This window comes from Siphateles boraxobius, unplaced genomic scaffold (assembly GCF_051911475.1).
Source record: "Siphateles boraxobius isolate OS27281-9 unplaced genomic scaffold, OSU_SipBor_1 19, whole genome shotgun sequence".
NCBI lineage: Eukaryota > Metazoa > Chordata > Actinopteri > Cypriniformes > Leuciscidae > Siphateles > Siphateles boraxobius.
Window position 1 is genome coordinate 29,493,286 of NW_027508799.1, and position 17,718 is coordinate 29,511,003.

The 17,718-nt window shown below is 42.4% G+C and overlaps 1 protein-coding gene across 2 annotated transcripts in view; it reads left to right on the top strand.

Annotated features, from left to right (window-relative positions):
* The window catches only part of ano2b (anoctamin 2b), a 58,881-nt gene that overhangs the window by 27,753 nt on the left and 13,410 nt on the right, over positions 1-17,718 (top strand). For both annotated transcript variants that reach the window (XM_077234838.1, XM_077234839.1), the window contains 3 exons: positions 14,743-14,817; positions 15,333-15,534; positions 17,490-17,601. In XM_077234838.1, the coding sequence (XP_077090953.1) occupies positions 14,743-14,817; positions 15,333-15,534; positions 17,490-17,601 (389 nt within the window). The remainder of the gene's footprint in view (positions 1-14,742; positions 14,818-15,332; positions 15,535-17,489; positions 17,602-17,718) is intronic.

Consider the following 17,718-nt stretch of genomic DNA (forward strand, 5'->3'; position numbering starts at 1 on the left):
TGGGCAGTTAACTGGGTCCTGCAGGTGTTCTCCACACCAAGAAGTGAAAAGTTTCCACTTCAAGGCATAAAGCTTCCTCGTGGATGGAGCTCTGGAGTTAAGAATGGTCTCAACAACCTCGGTTGAGAGACCGGAGTCTATGAGCTGGGCCCCCTCAGAGGCCAAGCCCACAGTTTCCACAATTCTGGGCGGGGGTGAAGTATCGTGCCCCCCGCCTGGGAGAGTAGATCCCTCCTGACCGGGAGCTCCAAAGGAGAACCGTCCAGGAGAGAAATCAGGTCCGCAAACCATACTCGGGCCGGCCAGAACGGGGCTACTAGTAGTAGACTGACCCCGTCCCGGCGGACCCTCTCCAGAACTCCTGGTAACAGAGCAATCGGGGGAAAGGCGTACAGACGTGACCTCGGCCACGGCTGCACCATAGCATCCAACCCCAGGGGGGCTGGAAGAGTGATGGAGAACCACCGATGACAATGAGTGGTCTCCTTGGAAGCGAATAGGTCCACCTCGGCGCGACCGAAACTCAACCAAAGGAGCTCCACCACCTCGGGGTGGAGTCTCCATTCCCCTGGCCTCGGCCCCTGCCTCGACAGGGAGTCTGCTACCACATTCAAATACCCAGGGAGATACATTGCTCTCAGAGATAGTAGCTTCCCTTGGGACCACAGGAGGATCTGACGGGCCAACTTGTAAAGCCGGCGAGACCGCAGGCCCCCCTGATGATTTATATAAGAGACCACCGACGTGTTGTCTGATTGAACTAACACATGATGGCCTCTCAGGTCTGTTAGGAAGTGTTTCAGAGCCTGAAACACAGCCAACATCTCTAGACAATTTATGTGCCACGAAAGATGATGATCCTGCCACAGACCTTGGGCTGGGCGACCACTCATGACCGCCCCCCACCCTGTGAGGGAAGCATCCGTCGTTAGCGTTATGCGACGACAAAGAGCCCCCAGCACAGGACCTTTGGATAGGAACCAAGTTTCTCTCCACATGACCAGAGCACGAAGGCAGCGCCGCGTGACTTTGAACGTGCGGAGCGGATTTCCCCTCGGGGAGAATCCCTTGGTCCTGAGCCACCACTGTAGCGGTCTCATGTACAACAGGCCGCAAGGTATAACGTTGGACGCTGCTGCCATCAGACCCAACAGTCTCTGAAACTGCTTGACAGTGAGTAGCTGGCCTAGCTTCACTTGTTTCACAGCTGAGAGAATCGAAGCGATGCGGGTCGGAGAGAGTCGCGCCCGCATCGATACCGAATCCCAAACGACACCCAGAAAAGTGGTCTTCTGGGAAGGAGATAATACACTTTTCTTTGCGTTCAGCCTCAACCCCAACTTTCTGATATGAGCGAGGACGACATCTCGATGCCGAACCGCCATCTGCTCGGTCTGAGCTAAAATCAACCAATCGTCGATGTAATTGAGAATACGAATGCCCTGAAGCCTCAGAGGCACTAGTGCTGCATCCATGCATTTCGTGAAAGTGCGGGGAGATAAAGCTAGGCCAAACGGAAGAACCCTGTACTGGTACGCCTCGCCCCCGAAGGCGAACCTCAGGAACTTCCTGTGTTGTGGAAGGATGGACACATGGAAGTATGCGTCCTTCAGATCTATCGTGACAAACCAGTCCTCGGACCTGATTTGAGACACGATCTGCTTGATAGTGAGCATCTTGAATTTTAGCTTCCCTACCGAGCGATTCAATATGCGCAGGTCTAAAATTGGACGCAACCCCCCATCCTTCTTTGGAACGATGAAATATCGGCTGTAATAACCTGACTCCAAACTGGGAGGAGGAACCCGTTCTATAGCCTCTTTTTGAAGGAGCGTTTTCACCTCTTGTTCCAATACCAGAGCCTGCTCGGGGCCCACCACTGTGTGCAGAACCCCTCTGAATTTTGGTGGACGACACCTGAACTGGATAGCATAACCCTTTTCTACTGTCTGCAGGACCCAATGAGATATTTTTGGAAGGCTTTTCCACTCTGCCAGAAATTCTACTAAGGGTACCAGCCTCTCGAGACTGGCCTCTGGTGTAACTTGAGCAGCAGACGCAGCGCCCTGTAACGGCGCACCGGCAGGGAACAACTGGTCTGACCGCTCTGAGACCCTCCTCAGAGGGAGCGAGCGTCCCTCGGGAAAGCGCTCGCTGGGATCGTCTGTGCCCCGGCATAAAGGCGGGGTTGGCAGAACGAGCCCCTGAGGGCACCGAGGAGGAATGGGCACCGTAAAAAGAGGTGAACACCTTTCCGCCTCGGTGGGGACCACCCTCAGCATCCTGAACGGCTTGGCGTCAGGACTTCTTCTTAGCCGAAGCCTTCTTAGCCAATATAACTGTCCTCAGATCAGTTCTACTGGGAGAAGGCTTCGGCTGAGAGTGTCGCGGCTGAGCCCACTGTCCAGCAGGGGGAGCACGAGACGCGACACTCTGCCTCTGCTGCGCTCTATGTGATGAGCTCGAAGACGGCCGGGGCTGCTCCCGCCCAGCAGCCCCAGGGACATGAACTTTAAGGGGAAGAAACTTTTTAAAAGCTGCAGTTTGTTTCTTTTCTTCTTGGAATTTATCGATAACTGAATTCACAGCATCACCAAACAACCCCATGGGAGAAAGAGGAGCATCTAAAAGAAAAGCTTTTTCTCTCTCTTTAATATTAGTCTGATTTAACCACAAATGTCTTTCTGCGGCCACCAGAGCTGCCATAGAACGACCCATTAATTTGGCCGATTCTCTGGTGGCACGCAGGGATAAATCAGCAGCCTGACGCAGTTCGCGAACTACGTCAGTACTGACCTCCTCACTCTCACTCATGTCCCTTAGCAGATCAGCCTGGTATGCCTGCAAGATTGACATAGTATGCAGACATGACGCAGCCTGACCTGCTGCCGAATATGCTTTACCCACCAAAGCCGAAGTGTTTCTTAAAGGCTTGGTGGGTAATGCCGGTGCCTTAAAAGATGATGCTGCTTCGGGGGAGAGATGGCTCGCAAGCGTCTCTTCCACACGAGGCAACGCACCATAACCATGAGCCTTGGCTCCCATAATATTAGCGTATGTTGAAGTCTGGGGACTAAACACTCTATATGACACCGGTTTTCTCCATGATTTCGACACCTCGGTGTGGAGATCATGGAAAAACGGCAGGCACCGGCGTGGAGGCTGCACACGTGACGGCAAAAATCTCTCATCCAACTTTGATTTAGAAACAGACTCCTGTCTAGTCACTGGCCATTCAATATTAAGTTTTTCAACAGCTCTTGTTAACACCTCCATAAGCTCATCACTCTCAGGAGTGTGGGGTGGCGAATCCTCCACATCTCCCTCAACACTAACAACATCAAGTTCCTCAGAACTGGATAGCATTGGTGCCTCAGCCCGAGCGGAAGAAACCGCAGCGCGTGCTTCCGAACCCGGGACTGAGGCACTGGATCTCACAGGTGAAGGGAGAGATAAGGCAGAGCCCGTCTCAAACCCCGCTGTGAGATCCATCTGCGATCCCCACGATAAGCGCCGCCGCTCTGCCTCGGCAGAAGCGGGACCCGAACCGCGGGGAGCGCGCACCGAACCGCTCTCCTCAAAGAGCGACCGGCGGGAGCGGAGCGTCCTTAACGGCAAACGCTCGCAATGCTCACAGTCTGCTCCCTCGAGAGCAAACTGGGCATGCTGAACTCCCAAACAAACAACACAAAGATCATGTGTATCCCCGCTCGTTAAATAACGCGAGCAGGGAGGAACACACTTTCTAAACTGCTGTTCGTCCGCCATAATCTCTCAATATATATATATATAGGGATAAATTGTTTGTGTGGTGCAGGGTATGTAAGACAGACAATATCACACAGGGACAGATTCACATGTAGCGCGACTGAAAGCACAGAAGCTAATGCGCTTGTGTTTTTGGGGTGCTTTATAGTTTCCTGGTCGATGACGTCACCCGCCTATGACGTTTCATCTCTCCATTGGGCTGATTCCATACGTGCTTCATGACGCACAACGCAGGGGCGTTCCCGCAGCGTTTGACGCAGCTCGAAGTTCCCTTGAAAGGGAACTGAACTGTGCATCAAATGTTATTCGTCCTATACCTAATCTATGGCCTGGTGTGTTCCTGCACAAGCTGTTTATTAGAAAGATAATGATCTGAAGCATGTAGGTTTCTTAGTGTATAATCCTGCTCTGGTGGTCTTCTCCGATCAAACCAGTGAGCTGGAAGGAGATGAGAGTGTATTTTAAAGGGATTTCAGATGTGTCAGATGGGGCTCACATCAGATTATTCCCTTCAGTACCCTACGCCAAAAAGACAATCTTGGTGGACCTTCACCTCTTTTATCGCTCATTAAGACTATAGAAGCTATTTTTGTCAGTCCACCAGTCTGAAATATTCACTAGTAGGCTGTGCGTGTTTATTTTTTAAGACAAATTCAATCCTTTCTGTAATGTTTCTGTATTGTGTAAAGCCGCGTATCTGGCGGCTTACATGTTCTAGGTTGCTAGCGTGGGTGCTGGCGTGGTTCCGGTTCTTGTTCTCTCTCGTCTCTGGCTTACAGAATGCTTGGAGGGTGGGGGTTGAGAGAACGGGGCGTAGAGTGACGTCAATGTGAACACGGCATCTCTGCAGAGCGACATATGGCCGTGTAGGAAATCCCCACACTGGTGATCCTGTCACTAATTTCCCAAAGGGCTTAGTTGGGATGCTTGTGTGTCTTCCGAGTGAGTATGTGTGTGTGTGTGTTTGTGAGAGAGCGTGTGGCGACCACGTGCTAACAAAACCTGAGCCCATTGACATTTTCATGTCTGCTGGTCAGATCAATGTGGGTGATGTCAGGTTGACATGAAGTCTTATCAATGAAGAGATCATCCCATTACAAAAAAGGCCACAAGTCGGAAAGTTGCTGATGTGTAAGTTTTATATACATCCTTACAAATGAAGGTTCCAAAAGTGTGTTTTTGCAGCAATGCCAAAGAAAAAACATTTGGGTTCCGCAAAGAAGTTATTAAAGAGTTCTTAAAAGTCCACTATTTTCTTGATGTGAAGAACATTAATAATCTTAAAGGGGCATTCGGCAACTATTTCAACTTAATAAAACCGTTTAGAAATAATTTGGATGATTTAATAACCTGTTCTTGTGAGAATGGTGACTTTCCCCTCCCCCCAACGTTCCTAGGCGGAAAACAAACCTTGCAACAAGTGGACTAACGTCTCGGTAAGTTGGAAATAGGAAGTCTCGTGAGAAGCGAGAACGAGAGAAAAACACAAACTGTTTTACTGCAATTCGACATAAACACAAACGCCGCCCTCAATGTGTATGATGTATTACCCACCTAGGTAGACATAGCTCCACACGATAAAGACAGCCAAAATGAAAGACAAAGAAAGTTGCTCAGCATCTTGACTTAAGCTTAAGGAAGCGATATTCTCCATCCGACAGCTGTTGTACACAGAGGTAGAGCCCAACCCACTCTACAGTCACGAGCTGTTGAATTAATCCACTGATCTATTGCCAATATATAACAGACAGACAAAGGCCGTGTCCTCCGCCCATATCACACAAGCACATAATCAGTGGCGGCGTTTCACAAAAACCTAGAGTATGGCATTCCCTCTGGCATACATAGAACAACGACATTACCGAACGATATACCTCACATTATACCAAACAAAATGCACTATTAACTTGTAACGCGTTGTGTCAGGAGGAGGGAAAGAAAATAGGGATAGCTCACAGCTGAAATTATTAGGCCAGACAGAATCACGGAGGCGCTTGGCATCACAACAACTCGCGTTTTATTCCGCAGTCGAACTCGGGGCAACTGTCTGTCCACAGCGTTATCAAACAAACAAAACCAGATAAAATAAAATGAGTACCAAACAGAGATTACCCGCATACATGGGGAATTCGAATCGCACGGTACATACAATACCATACAGAGTGCAGAAAGTTCAACAGGGCGCGCATAGCTCTTAAAGGGGCCACACCTTATTTCCACTTGTTACAAACTCTAATACACTATTAATTAAAACTCACAGTGAACAGCATTAAATATAAAAACACATGTCTTACCTTTTTGTTGAAGTGCCGTTTTTATTGCATAAGTGGGTAGCGGCGAGTTCGGAGCAGTGCGAAGTCTGTGACAAGCTCATCCAGATCAAAACATTTCACCAACTCTTTCTCCACAGAGATGAGCATTAAGTGGCTTAGTCTCTCATCACCCATTGTTGTCCTCAGATAAGTTTTTACTTGTTTAAGGACAGAAAAAAAACGTTCGTTCGGAGCTGTTGTGATCGGTAGGGTCAGCACGATTTGAAATAGTTTTATTAACTCACTGTAGGCCACAGGTAGAGACTGCAACTGAATTAAATCTGACAAGATAGTGTTGTCATTGGTTGGTTTCTCATCACATTTTTAAAAAATCCTCGCAGAGCTGACCTGGGACTCAAGGATGACTTCATCAACATGTGCAGCGTAGCAATCAGCAAATGCAGCAATTTTCACTGAATCCATATAAAAATTTGGTAAGCTTTTGTCGAAGACCTCTAGCGAGTGTAAGAGGGCATCGTTGTCGCTCGACCGGCGACAGAATTCGGCAACAAAACAATCAATAACAGAGAAGTACACTCTTATCACACTGTCTGCTCCCATGGTCTCTCTGGATCCAGTGGTTGATTCAATGAGATGCCCACTCAAAAGTGATGACACTTTCTGTAGTCTTGCAGGTCGGGACTTGGATACCGTGGCTGCATACTCAGGTGCAATGCCTAGTGTGACAGCAAAGCTTTGTGCTTTTTCCAACACAGCCTCCCATTCATTGTCGGATCTGATGGTGTGAAGGTGCTCTTTGGTGCTTCTGATCAGAGTCACTGCTTTAAGGACAACAAGGCATGACTGCTGCAGCTGTTCAGACAGACCAAATGTGATAGCCAATACCTTTTCAACAATGTGAAGATTGACAATAAAAATGTATGACTCCAATTTTGTCTTAAATCCAGCAGCCTTGACTGAGCCATCCTTGTGGGCTGCAGCAGTTGCATCCAAAACAGCCATAACTGCCTCATAGCGCATTACTAGTTTTTGTACCGCTCTGTACCAATACAGCCACCGAGTTATGCTTGTCCGTTCCAGCTGTAGCACTTTTTGTCGAAGGTGCTTTTGCGCTTCAATGAACTTTACATGCCTTGTGTTACTATTTGCGATGAAAGTGTATAATGTTTGCAGCACATCCAAAAAGTCTGACAGTTCGGGAATATTCCTAATAGTGTTCAAAAGAACTAAATTCAATCTGTGGGCATAGCAATGAGTATAAGCTGCATGAGGCACTTTCTCCTTAATCTTAGCCTGAACTCCATTGACTGATCCCCGCATAACACTGGCACCATCGTAACATTGTCCAATGCAAAATTGCATGTCTATACCAAACTCAGTTATCTTGTCAACAATAAACGTATAAAGTGAATCTGCAGAAAGGTCTTGCATATGAAAAGCTCATAGAGCACGCTCTTTTATTACACCAGAGTGTACGTACCGCAAAAGAACTGCAAGCTGCTCCTTTTTTGAAAGATCTTTGGTTTCATCCACTAACAGTGCAAAAAACTTAGCCTCTTTGACTTCTTCGACAATTGTCTTAACAATTTTGTTCCCAAACACTGTGATGAGATCATTCTGACTCTCCTTTGATGTATAATGTCCATATGTTCGCTCCATTCTTGCTCTCATTGCACTGTCAATTTCTCCAAAAACATCAATTAGTTCACAAAAGTTTCCTCGGTTGTTTGACTCTTTCGTCTCATCATGCCCACGGAAGGGCAGACCTTGACGTCCCAGGTAACCTGTTGCACGCAGCAAAGTTTTCACTTGAGCTCGATTTTCATTCACTTCAGATCTGTTGTTTGTAATGGCTGTTGCTATTGATGGCTTTTTACCTGCACATACATCCTTGTAATCTGCCCAGGCCTTCACTGCATCTCTGTGTTGAGGCCGCTCGGTGTGTTCCCTTAACTGTGAATCCATGTTCTTCCAGCAGGTAAAACCTCTCTCTATGAATGGCTGAGCTCCACTTCTTTCTCCTGGCCCAAGTGACAAACCGCAAAATGTCGACAGGCATAGCAAAAAACAGCATTGTCTGAAATGGAATATTCTACCCATTCATGAATTTTGTAAAGCTGTGACGAAAATCGTCTCCCATTTCGGATTGGAAAGTTTAAAAGCTGCGGTTGCCTCTGTGCTTCATTTTTAGTTTTGCTAATATCTTCCACCGTGTTGCAGCTAATGCTGGCTGGTGCCATCTCTGATGTAGGATTTGCATCAGAAACTGAAGGCCCAGAGGACGTTTCGCTGACACTGACAGCACTACAGTCCTCATTTTTATTTATTTAATTTCTTCAATAAAAAAACATCCAAGGAGGATTGAATCGGCCTGTTTCTTTTCATGTTTCCTCCGTATGACTGACAGGCTAATCAAAAAGACGTGCGATTAAGTGATGCAATAGCTGCGGCTGCACACACTCACTCCACAATAATAAAAAAAAATAATAATACTTTTGCAATAATCTAAACATATATCATACATTTATGTGTTCATTTAAAATATGCTATTGTGTTTTCGACATTGTTAAAATAATAATAAAAATATGTTTTTTTTTGATCCAATCAGAGAAGTCGGCGTTAAGATCATAAGAACAGCGCTCATCGTGAGTGGTCACTTATCACTTGTTTTGCCTTCGGATTTATTATCAAATGAATAAATTAATCAATTTTTTTAAGCAACTTTATTGCACTGAAGTAGGAATAAGGTATGAAGTTAAGCAAGAGTAGGAAAAGTCACAAAGTCTCATGTCGTTTGGATGAAAGGAATTTATTTATCATAAATAAATGAATAAATAAATAAGCCCAGATTTTACAGTGGGAATTTGGGAAACCGTGTTGAATTGCTCCAGCATCATATAATGTAAACTGCATTTATGACAAACAAAGAACTACACAGATATATGATATCAACGATTTATCAATAAACGCACGCACGCACGCTGGTCAGCCTGGTTGTCATCTGCTTTTGTTCTGACGCTGACGCTGCGGGGATAATTCTGGGAGGAGCCGGTTTCATATGACTTTTAAAAGTGACTGACTGAGCGATCACGAAACGCGGGGGGTGGGGCGGTTGGGGGGGGGGGGGGTGCTCTGGGTGGAAATTTAGAGGGTTAAAAAGCCCTCCTAAAATCTTTAACGAGCATCATCATCAGCTGATGTTTTATCTAAACTCTGACTGCTAGGGTATGGCAATGGCCATACTCTGCCATACTCAAACGCCGCCCCTGCACATTATCACATGTGAACCATCCTTCCCACTGTTTTAATCTATCAACCTCCTTTGTCACAATGCCTTTGAGATTCTTTCATAGGAACAATGAGACTCACACTTTTCTTTGGTTGCAGTTTATTCACATTTTATATGAAACCAATCAATTAAATCTCCTGAGTTTTTAATTTAATCAGTCAATTTCAAAGGCTGAAACAACATTTAATAAAGTTAATTGGGAAAAAAAATACATTTACATTTTATGCATTTGGAATATGCTTTTATCCAAAGTGACGTATTGCATTGTAAGGCCGTCTAACTCGATCCAATGGCGGTATTCGAATTAGTGGTGAAGGTCTTTGCGTGTTACTGTCTTTTCTCGAGGCAAAGTATTTTTGGTTAAATGCAATACATTTTCTCATATGTATTAACTCGTTATTTCATCTGACTCCATAAATGAAAAAAGGCTTTAATGATATCTGTGCATCATTAAATATGAGCGAATGTTTTACTATTCCTTTAACCTCTTGAATGAAAATAATTTCAAAGTCAATTAGAATAATCAAATATCACAATTTAATATGTCAGGTAAATGTATCATTACAATTCCATAATCAATTCAAATGTAATCAATGCAAAACATCAAATGCTCTAGAACAAAGAGGAAAATACCCGACAAGAAATACGTGAGGCAGAGAGACCCGGCTCTCGACCTCACGGGCTGATCTGGATACAGAAAAAGAGCCCCGAGCTCTCGCTGCGTTTCATTATATACCCAGACCTCATTTCAAATCTAAACATCATCCACAGTGGAATTTTACCTGTAAGTCACCATTTGCTAGCAGTGGAAAATTAGCATTCAGTCAAATGGTCAGAAGGTGTTAACTCAAAGACACACCCTCCAGTGTGGAAGATATTTCTAAACTTCCTAAGAACTTTATTACCTTTTGGTTTACTTCTTTGGGAATGAGACATTTGTACCAGTCGCACCGAGACATTTCAAATAATACCAAACATGTATAAACCTTGATGATAATCATTCACATTAAACCATTTAGATTCTTGTGTGAGTTTGGGAGACCTCTGCCAGGATGAAGAATGGGGGAGAGAAATGTAGAATTAGGATGAGGGAGGTGAGACCTTCGTCTCAATAGTGCATGAGGGGGAGTTCAAATGTTAATTTCCTTTGTTTTCTCAGAGAGTGGCCCTCTCTTAAAGTCCTTCCAGTTTTTCCAGTCTTACAGCATTCAAGGTAAACATTTTTTCAGTTCATGCATTCCCTTTTTTTATATACTAAAGTATATTTTTGTATCCATTGTTTTATGGGATAGTTCACCCAAAAATGATAATTCTGTCATCATTTACTCACCCTCAAGTTGTTCCAAACCTGTATTAATTTATGGTTACACTTTATTTCGATAGTCACTTTAGACATTCTACTAACTATAAGTAACTTTTCAACATGTCAACTAACTGTCATTAGAGTCAGTGGCGTCATGCCCATTCAAAGTGAGGGGGCACGTGCCCCCTCAGATTTTTCCTCCCTGATAATTTTTTTGTCACAACTTTATTCCTATTATGCTCCATAATTACCAGAGCCTATAGAGACTCAAATGTATTCTCAGGGATGTGATTTTTCCGGATTAATTGGATTAAAATACATAAATTGGTTATGTCTAAACTGAAAGCAAACCGAGAAAATTGAGAGAAATCTGCTTGTCAAATACGTGTATATTAGACGCGTCGCGTACAGGTCTTAAAGAGACAGTAGCCCCAATAATAAACATGCAGCCGCTTGTCCTTAAAGGGATAGTTCACCCAAAAATAAAAATTCTGTCATTATTTATTCACTGTAATGTTGTTCCAAACCCTATATTAATTTATTTCTTGTGCTGAACACAAAAGAAGATATTTTGAAGAATGTGAGTAACCAGACAGTTGCTGGTCCCCATTGACTTCCATAGCGAAAAATATACTATGGAAATCACTGGGGTACATCAACTGTTTGGTTACCCACATTCTTCCAAATAACTTCAACAGAAGAAAGAAACTTACTCAGGTTTAAAACAACTTGAGAGAGTAAATTATGACAATTAAAATTTTTGGGAGATCTATTTAATGTTAATAAAACAACAAAATCGGTATATTTTCCTGCTTTTTTGTCCTTAGCCAATCACATGCCTGATTCTTCTGGATGTGTAATAAATCGGTCAGCATCAGCCCGCCCCTTTTTCCTTATATGGTGTCAGTGTATATCAAATCAGCGCTCTAGAATCTTTGCTGTGTATGTTCAAGCAACTCACTCGTCTCGCACATTGAGCTGGCAATGTTTTACATATGGTCTTGAAGTGGTAAGTGGGCAAAGCAACAAATCGGCATTGAATTAGTTATCGGATGATATTAAAAGGTAGTGGGATTATTTGTGGTTGACCTGGAAATTTGAACTTGATCAAAAAGTTCTGGATTTGATATTAGCTGCGAATTCAGAGCATTAACTTAAGTTGTGTCAGTGTAACGTTATCGATAGCTAGCCTAGTCTAACCGTCAGAAAACAATTGCCTCAAATTGTGCCCCCCCAGAATTTTGGCTTGCATGACGCCCCTGATTAGAGTATTAGTAGACTGTAGTAGACTGTCAGTAGACTGGTAGGTTATGGTTAGATGTTAGGCTTCGGGTTAGGAGAACAAGTTGACTTGAATTTGCTAAGTTACTTATAGTCAGTAGAATATCTGTTGGGGGACCAACAAAATATAGTGTTAGCAGATATTAAGCAGACACTCTACTAATACTTTAATGACAGTTAGTTGACATGTAGCTGCTAAGTTACTTATACTTAGTTGAATGTCTAAAGTGGACTATCGAAATAAAGTGTTACCTAATTTATCTCTTCTGCTGAAAACAAAAGAAGATATTTTGAAGAATGTCGGTAACCAAACAGTTGATGGTCACCATTAACTTTCATAGTATGGAAAAAAAATACTTTGGAAGTCAATGGGGCCCATCAACTGTTTGGTTACCCATATTCTTCAAAATGTGTTCAGCAGAAGAAAGAAATTTTTGTTGTGCAAGAACAACTTGAGGATGAGTAAATGATGACAGAGTTTCATTTTATGGTGAACTATCCCTTTAAGTATAATTTCTCAGTTCTTCTCTGACAAATCAAATCTGCAATTTAAAAATAAAAGTTTTTAATTATTTAAAAACTATGCCACCTGTCTTCTTCCTTCCTCTCTCTTTTTGTTTTTACAGTTTTCATGATGTGGCTGATTACATAAATAATGAACACCATTCCTCTGCATTCTTTTGTCAGGCATCGTTTGTTATTGTTATTTATTGCTAAGCTTGCACGGGATCTGGCCCTGCGGAAATCCACAGAAAGATCCACAGATTTCAGCGGAATTCAAATGGCCCACGTTTATACATTTTTAATGTATTTACATCTGTTTATATCCATTATATGTACATCCATTTGTGATTTTCCTTCACAAATCAGCATAAAAAATTAGAAAAAATGTGTAGATATCATGTGGGCCTACACTGTAAATAGGCTGTAAATAAAACAAAGATTATTGGAGTATATTTTACAAGAAAATACTATCAGTTATTCTACTTCAAGATTTCATGTTTAATTCATTGTGTTACTTGCTATTTCTTTGTATTTATTTGTGAAATTGACTTGCAATTTCTGAGTACAAATCCTACAAAATCCTTTTTTTCAAAGTACTTACGTACTTGTGGCACCTCACAGCATATTTGTGGTATTAGCTTGTACAGTTATCTCTGTTTGCCCTTGTGCCAAATACAGCGACACTTCCCATAAACTTCATAAAATAGTGTGACCATACTCAGTTTTGCATTTTAAGAGGTGATCGAAGCCTGTCACCAAATAACATCATGCATCTTAATGAAGAGTAAGCAACCGGTGAGACCGCAGACCTGCCCTAATTCCTCTTATTACAGGGTGAGGGTGTTTGAGCTGATCCTCTGGATCACAATTGCGTGACCCACATTCATTATTCTGGAGACCCTAAAGCTGTGGCATCTCGAAGGCTGTGCCTGGTTACACTTTTCAAGTTCCTGGGTGCCAGGGTTTATTCATGCATTGTGCTAGGTGGTGCTGTTGAGTGGTGCATAATGAGTCTAATTGCAGGAGGTAGATATCTGATGTGTCTGTTGCCACTGGTACCATGCAAAACCCTATACATCTCCATTTATCAACAAATAGTTAGACAGCAACATAGGTACACTCCCACTGCCAAGCCAAACTGTAATTCTGCAGCATTGAATATATCCTGCACAGATATGTCAATCCCAGAATGCATGCAACGAAGTTGAAAATGTTTTATTTATTAGTGAATAGTATCAGAAATAGTTCCATCTATCCCTACCCTTAAACCTAATCCTCCCCATAACTTATCCCTAAAATCAGAGGGAAATTATAGGGGAATAACACTGGTGTAGACGTTCTAACCCTGGTTCTAACCCTGGTTATGCTGGTTCAAGCATAAACTTGACATAAACTGTAAACTTGTCTCTCAAATCTGATTGGTTGATTGAAATGTTGTTCAAAGATGTTGATCCAGGAACATGTTGTACTTGGTGAAATGACATTCACCCTCTCTGCAGTGTTTATGCATGTGCTTTGTGTTCTGGTGGATTTTAGAGAATGGAGCCATTAGCTTAGCAGCATTATAACCTCAAATTGTTTTAGAATCAACAGAGAACAAATGAACGTTGAACATCAAATCAATCACTTTTGAGGTTAGACAAAAGCTACAGACGGTAAACAGAGAGAACTATTTGTGCACTTGTTACTTAGAAAAATTTTATCAGAAGGCCTGTCAAACACTCTTTCGATTATAATGGGATTTTTATCATTACATTTTTTAGGACTTGAAAGACACATAAGCTGCCTCTAAACATTCCTGTGGCCTGCTAATTCATTTCCCTCCCTTCCTCAGAACTAAAGCTGAATCCATTGTTACGCTGTTTGTAACATGTATTCTTAAGAGGAACATATGCTTTGACTACTGTCGAAATTTTGACAATGAAGGAAGACCATAGACTAACCTCAATGGGAACAGACCACCCTCACTCCACTGCTGCCTGTTGTTTTTGGCTTGATGAGGATTTTGATCTATATGCAAAGCAGGCATATTCAAGTTGTTTTAGTCACTGAAATAGGTATTCCGTGTTGGCCGGATGTTTTGGAGATGTGATCTATCACTTGAATGTACGGAATGTACACTACTCAGAGGAAGGCCAGGTGATAATGGCCTTAATGTTGTCATGTTTTTACAAGTGGACAGCTGAATTATTCCCCTAATAGGCTAGTTCTGAGTCACTCTAAAAGCAATTCAAAAGTAAAGAGGCAAAGCTCCCAGAAAAACAGAAACACACGCATTCAAACTCCTTCCATTAGTAACCTTGAATGTCTCTCTCCCTTCACAGACTGGACACGAGAAGCTAACATGGAGGGACAGACTGCCTGGATATTTCATCAACATTTCCTCCATTCTGTTCATGGTAACTCTTGAGAAAAGTATCAATTCATGGTCATTTTTATTAAAACCAAATATATTTGCACTTTAGTACATTTGAAATATATTAAATTTAATTGTAATTTCGAATAACACTCAAAATTATAAATTATTAGCATCTACTTTACATGTGCTTAAAATGTTACCACATCAAAATAAGTGTACTTCTTTAAAGCACAATAAAAATATTAATGTCAGCATGACATGGAAGTTGCGATAGTCTTAAAATGTACTCTAAAGTACACTTTTAATTTGACATTATTACAAAGTGCACTTTTTAAAAGTGTGTAGGTACACTTAAGTTTTTATTTAATTAATATGTGACCCTGGACAGGGGACAGTTTTTTGCAATTGAGATTTATGCATCATCTGAAAGCTGAATAAATAAGCTTTCCATTTCCTTATAAGGGAAGTCTTAGCCTTTCTGTCTGATGCAATGGTTTCTTACTCGCCCATATTTCATTTCTCGTCCATTGCTTCTTGTTCCTCTCTGCCTTGTAGTTTGGAGTGACGTGCTCTGCCGTATTCAGTGTCATCATTTACCGCATCACCATCTCCGCCCTCATGGCAATGAGTCCAGACCCAGAGGTCAAGTCCAACGTCCGAGTGACCGTCACGGCCACCGCCGTCATCATCAACCTGGTGGTCATCCTCATTCTAGACGAGATCTACGGCATGGTGGCTGCCTGGCTCACAGAACTGGGTGAGATTTGACCACCCATATTACAGCCTCTGTATTGTTGATGTGCATCACTTTTGGTCAACTTATCTCTTTTTTTGGATGTCCTTCTTCTCCTATTTGCTCTCCAACAGCATGAATCTTTGATTTGAGCCACTCCAGGAACGTTGGAGAAACTTTTCTTGTCAGTTAGCCATCACCAAGATTTCCTTAAGAGAAGTTTGAATAAATGAGATTCTCTGGGGATGTGTAGGGAAGGAAGGAAAAGGAGAAAGCATGTGTTATCATCTCGTGAATAAGACATAGATTTGCCCGTACTTCTTTGATTTTTACTCTTAAAGTCTGTCTCACCCTAATGCTTTAACCTACTTCCAAACCCATTAGTTCATTCTTGAAAATGTTTTACCATACTTACTGGAATTTCTCTCTGAAAGACTCTTTCTCGAGCCTATTAATGAAATATGGTGAATTTATTGCCAAAACCAATCTGGCATTGCCTGTAATCTGTTGTGGCAGATGAAGATTTAGGGAATGCCAGAAAACATGTAATCCCCAACCAATGGTCTTCTGAAGAGCTCAATTTCTCAACCTCAGTGCTTTAAGTGGCCCAAAAGAAGTGCCGGTACTCTATTATTATTAAAAAAATTTTTTTTTGCTGACTCCCCTCCTACCCTGGGGTAACAACAACTATATTGAAGGGGTTTTATATACAGAAGTCAACAGACGACCTTATAAAAAATAATTTAATTGTGGATTTGCTTGAGCTAGAAAGAGCTACTGAACATAAATAAAATGTGCAAAAGGGTATTTAAAATTTTTTGAAAAAAATGTACATAAAATAAATTATAAAACATAATAACATAATAACCATAGAACAGTAGAACATAAACATGAGTCTTGCTATGGTTCATTTCTTTACCCGTTTCACACACCCTCTCCGGACCACGTTGACTTGACACCATGGTTGACACATGGACACTTATAATCGGATTGACGGCTCGATCGGACTAAAAAAAACCTCATTTAAACATCCTAATCGATCCGATTGAGCTCGATCCGAATGACATTTTCGATCGGATTGAAGGGGGTGGTTTATCCCTTATGTAATCCGATCGAGAGAACATGTAAACACTTCATCGGATTGAAAACCGAAACTGAAAGGACTGCGCATGTGCAATGACGTTAAATAAACGTAATGACGTATAACGCGTGGAACGAGCTGTTTTTCCTGTTGAATAAAGTGTCATATTAATAAGTTTCCCGTCATTCTAAAATTCTCATTTTACTCGCGCGTATGTGAAGTGAAGCAGGATTTGTTTAAAACAAATAAAGAACCAATTGAGGAGAATATTTATGCGCGGACAGCGGGAAACTCTGTATATTCGTGCAGTTTGCGCGTGTCAAAAAATCAGATCCGATTTGAAACTTGTGACATAAACGCCCACATCAACCCGATTACTTTATTTATCATTCATGTAAACACCTTGTTCGGATTCATCAATCGTATTGATTTCATTCCGATTGTGTCCATGTAAACGTAGCAACTGACAGCGGCAAAAGCGACGCATGCTCTTTTCGCTTGTAAAACTCAAGGGTGTATGGGTAATGTAGTCTCTGCTCTTGGTGGGACAATTTAGGAAGCGTGCCGTGCATTGTGAAGGGCGCTCTGAAAAGCGGCAGCGCAGCCAAATGATTGAAACAGATGTGCAAATGAGCGTACCGGTATGCTAAAAGCACGTTCTGGGCGCACGGAGTGGTGGCGGTACGCTCAAGAGCTATATTTGGAAGTGGCGGTACTGAGTACACCGCTCAACCTTCAACCTACTGAACAGAAGTTGATAAAGAGAAACATGTTGGGAGAAATTTCCAAGCCACCCCTTTTTATCATACTTGTCACAATACGAGCTTTTGTAATTGACTCCAGTTTATCCAGAACATATTTGTCTAAATCCCAAATAATTTAATTTATGTGTCTGCAGAGATCCCTAAAACAGAGACCAACTTTGAGGAGCGTCTGATTCTGAAGGCTTTCCTCCTGAAGTTCATGAATGCCTATGCACCCATTTTCTACGTGGCCTTCTTCAAAGGGAGGTAGGTGGACAAGGAGAAAAAGAAAAGCACACAAACAAGCACATATATAGCTTCTTGTAAATGAGAAGTCTGAATGCAGCACAAACATCTGGCTTCAAATAAGACAGGCATGTGACC